General features: G+C 40.8%; 1 protein-coding gene across 1 annotated transcript in view; it reads right to left on the bottom strand.

Annotated features, from left to right (window-relative positions):
• LOC102501475 (phospholipid-transporting ATPase IG-like) overlaps window positions 1-4058 on the bottom strand; it is a 348220-nt gene that overhangs the window by 199668 nt on the left and 144494 nt on the right. Inside the window, 1 exon segment of the mRNA XM_027776689.1 lies at window positions 2854-3120. Coding sequence (XP_027632490.1) covers window positions 2854-3120 — 267 coding nt within the window.

Raw genomic sequence — 4058 nt, 5'->3', positions numbered from 1 at the left:
AGAGCTGACCTGAAAGAGCAGATGACCTGAGATGATGATGGTGTGATTATATTTTCCATAGGCCCTGGCTTTTACAAAAGTGCTCCAGTGTTGCTGAATGGCATTATGACTGAACTGTGTCCCCACCGCTCTAAAAATACAAATGTTGAAGCTTTGACCCCAAATGTGATGTTATTAGGAGATGGGGCCTTTGAAGGTGAATAGGTTGAGATGAATTCATGAAATTGGGGTCCTAAGACAGGATTAATACCCTTATAAGAAGAGGCACTAGAGCTTCCTCTGCCATGTGAAGACACAGGAAGAAGGTGACCATCTGGCAAGCCAGGAAGAGAAACCTCACCAGAAGTCAACCATGTTGGCACTTACAGACTTTTAGCCTTCAAAAATATAACAAATATATTTCTGTTGTTTAAGCTACTTAGCCTGTGGTATTTTGTTATGGTAGTCCAAGCAGACAAAGGCAAATGGACAAGTAAACTGCATGCAATTTGAATTGTTTATAAGATCCATTTGGCTAAAGAAGGAAATATTTTGTATAGGTAATTAATAAAAACCTGTTTATTCTCACTAATGTCCAGGCATCAGAAGAATAACAGCTGTTGGGACCAGCAGTTAGCGTAATGGCTATGTCGTTGAACTCTCATGTAGTGGACCGTGGTTTGAGTACCAGACCTGGTGGCTTAAACTCATGCTGGGCATGTGTGTCTGTGTGCCCAAGACCCCAAGAGGAGAATGGAGGAGAAGGGATTGTGGTGTGGTCATCCCCCCCGGGGGGTGATTTACTGCTTTCTGTCTCTCTTTCTCTGTCTTTCGTGTGAGCACGTGCGCCCTATAGCAAAAACCTCTCAAAAAAAAAAAATAACAGCTATTGGGATAAGAAGATGGCATAATGGTTATGTTGCTGGACTCCCACATTATGAACAACCGTTCAAGTCCTGGACTCAGCAGCTTAAAATTCTCACCAGGCAAGCACATGTGCGCGCGCGTGCTTGCGTGTGTGTGTGTGTGTGTGTGTGTGTGTGTGTGTTCCCAAGATCCCAAGAAGAGAATGGAGGAGAAGGGATTGTGGCATGACCATCCTCTGGGCAATGATTTCTCACTTTCTGTCTCTCCTATGAGTATATGTGCCTTATAGCAAAAAGCTCTCTCTTAAAAAAAAAAAAATTAACAGCTGTTTTAGAACTAGCCACAGCCTTATGAATACAGGCTACACATTTAAAAAATATTTTTCCCCCAAGGGCACCTACACTCACCAGAGACACAAATGGGGCAGTAGGGCACCTCCATGAAGCATAGTCACACCACAATCTTGTCTCCTCCATTTCTTCCTTCTTTGAGGATTTTGGGCATAAGCCGGCATGTTTTTCAAGCCACCAGATATGGGACTTGAACTGTGTGGTTGGCCATGTGGAATCCAGTGACCTTGACCACCAGGCCACAGATTATTAATTTTCTTTTGTTAAATAATTATTTATTTTATTTATCATTATTACTATTATTATTTTTAATTTGCTATAGGGCACACATTGGGGGAGGGGGGAGAGAAAGCAAGCTACCAGGTCCAGGACTCAAACCACAATCAGCCATGTGGGAGCTCAGTGCCTTAACCACCATGCCACCTGCTGGCTCCAGGGCTATTCATTTTTAATTGGTTTAATCACTGCAGATTAGGAAACAGATACTGCACAGTGTTAAAAACATGGATTATGGAATTGGATAGACTTGTTTACTTTCTTATTAGCTATGTGATCTTGAACAAGTGAGTTCATCTCACCAAGCCTCAGTTTCCCAATCTGTAAAATGAAAATAAGATTGCTTGGCAGGATTGTAAATGAAAATTCTGTGAGAATAATCATACAAAGCATTTAACACTGTCCTTGGAACATAAGATATGATCAAGAAATAAAAATAATATTGCTCAGGAGTCTTCATAGTTATTGTGGGCATTGTGGTGGCATTCTGGGCTAGGAAACCGATTTGCTTATGGCCAAGGTAAATACAGGAAACGAACTGTTCCGACAAGGCTGAGTCTTGGTCAATGGAAAGTACAGATGATATATTTCTGGGCACTGAATTATTGTGGATCAGTGACTTTCTTTGAGGCCCTTAGGTTCTTCACAATTTCTTCCCAGGCAGTTACTTGAAAGCAGTCAAAGTGACCATGTTAACAATTTGGTTCCCTCTGGAGTTTGGGGCATGAGAATTTATCTGGAAAATAGTTCTAGAACCTAAAAAATGCCTATAAACTGTTAGAGAGACTGATGTTTTATTACATTGAATTTAAGAGACCATGAAAAGGAATATTTTTTCTTGACATGAAATAGGCCAGAATATCAATATTGCATACCCAAATCTGAAACATTTAAAAATGGAGCTGTATTTCCGAATCTTGAGAAATATAGCTTTTTTAAAAAAATATTAATTGTACTGAGAAAGCAAGAAAGACAGACAAGACACGCACAGACACATACACATATAAACAGGGTCCCCCAACAGGGACTTGGCACACACCTAGTCTTCCATCCAACTAGGCTCATGGGCACACACTGGCAGGCCTGGTCTGTTCAGATCAACCCAGGATCCAAACACTGGGCCTTCCCAGTGTTGTACAGTGGTACCCTACTATCTGTACCACTGCAGCCAGTTGCAGTTTTCTTTTAAGTTAAAAGAGACTTGGAAAGTGCCACATAATCTCAAATGATCCTTTAGTCAAGACTTCAGGGAAGGTTTCACTTACAAGGATAAAATATCTACAACCAGAATGATAAATTATAGAAAATATAACCTGCATAAGCAGCTGTGATTTACATCTGTACCAATGTCTAGATATAAGAAACTAGTGAATTTTCTTACTTTTTAAGGCTTCTAGTAGTACTTCTAGGAAATTCATGAAGCAACTTCTTACGATACTCTATCAGCAATTCATGTAACCGATCTTCTTTTCTTTCACTTTCTTCAATGGTTTTTGTGGTCAGTTCCAAGAGCTCAGTATTGGTTTGGAAAAGGCGGCAAGCATAGCATGTAGATTTGGCTGTCTCCATCTTGTCCCCAGTAAGCACCCAGACTTTCAGGCCTGCTGCATGCAGCGCTTCAATGGTCTCTGCAGCTTGATCTTGCAGCCTGGAAATATAAAGGAAACCTTTTGATCCTCTAAAGTTCCTGACAGAGATTCTCCAAGAAGGCTTGTTGAAGGGAATATTTTTATAATTCACAGCAATCTTACAGTCCTGCCACCTTGCTACAGTTGGTTTTCTTATACATCCTCCACTATTGGTAACACTCTCTGGCACAGATTTCCTTATTTAAGTGAATTTAAAAGAATGAAGTTTGGAAAAGTTTGTAGTATCTTCAGAAAACTGATATGCAATGGCAGAACTGGTAATTGTCACGCTAAGCTAAAATGTTCAGAAACTCATCAAATATTTGTGTTCACTGTCACTTTAGCATATTTCATTATGTATCACACCACACAAATATTAACATGGTTTAAAACAGAAAAGGCCAAGCACATTTTAATCAGATGTTGAGAGAAGTTAATAATACCCATCCTTGAGGAGCTTTAAGAATAGGAAAGCTGGCCCAGTGGTGACGGTACACAGACAACACCAGTGCTTAGCAGGCTAGAGGCTGCAAGCAAGGCCTAGGTTCAGTTCAAGGGGCAGCCTGAACACACTGGCCACAGCTGTGAGTACCAATAATCCTAACTAATTGGGAGACTGAAGTAGGATCGCAGCATGGTGAAACTTGTCAAAAAATACCTACCTCAGTGTCTTCTCTCCCACCACCATCCATCCCTCTCAGAAGAACGAAAGGGAGAGGGAGAGAGAAAAGGGGGAAAAGAAAAAAGCCAACCATACTGAGTGAGAATTTAAGTATAATTTTGAAAGTCAATGATAGAAGAATGATACTTTCTTTGGGTTCCTTTTTGGCCACCAAGTAAGAATAAAATTAGACTCAGTCAATTCAATTAGAATTTCAATACTTTCCTGGGGCCGGCAGCTGACATGGTGGTTAAGGTGCTAGGCTCCCACATGGCTGACCACAGTTTGAGTCCTGGA

This window comes from Tupaia chinensis, unplaced genomic scaffold (genome assembly GCF_000334495.1).
Source record: "Tupaia chinensis unplaced genomic scaffold, TupChi_1.0 Scaffold000706_1, whole genome shotgun sequence".
NCBI lineage: Eukaryota > Metazoa > Chordata > Mammalia > Scandentia > Tupaiidae > Tupaia > Tupaia belangeri.
The sequence above is the reverse complement of the archived record's forward strand: the minus strand, read 5'-3'. Positions and strand labels throughout refer to the sequence as shown.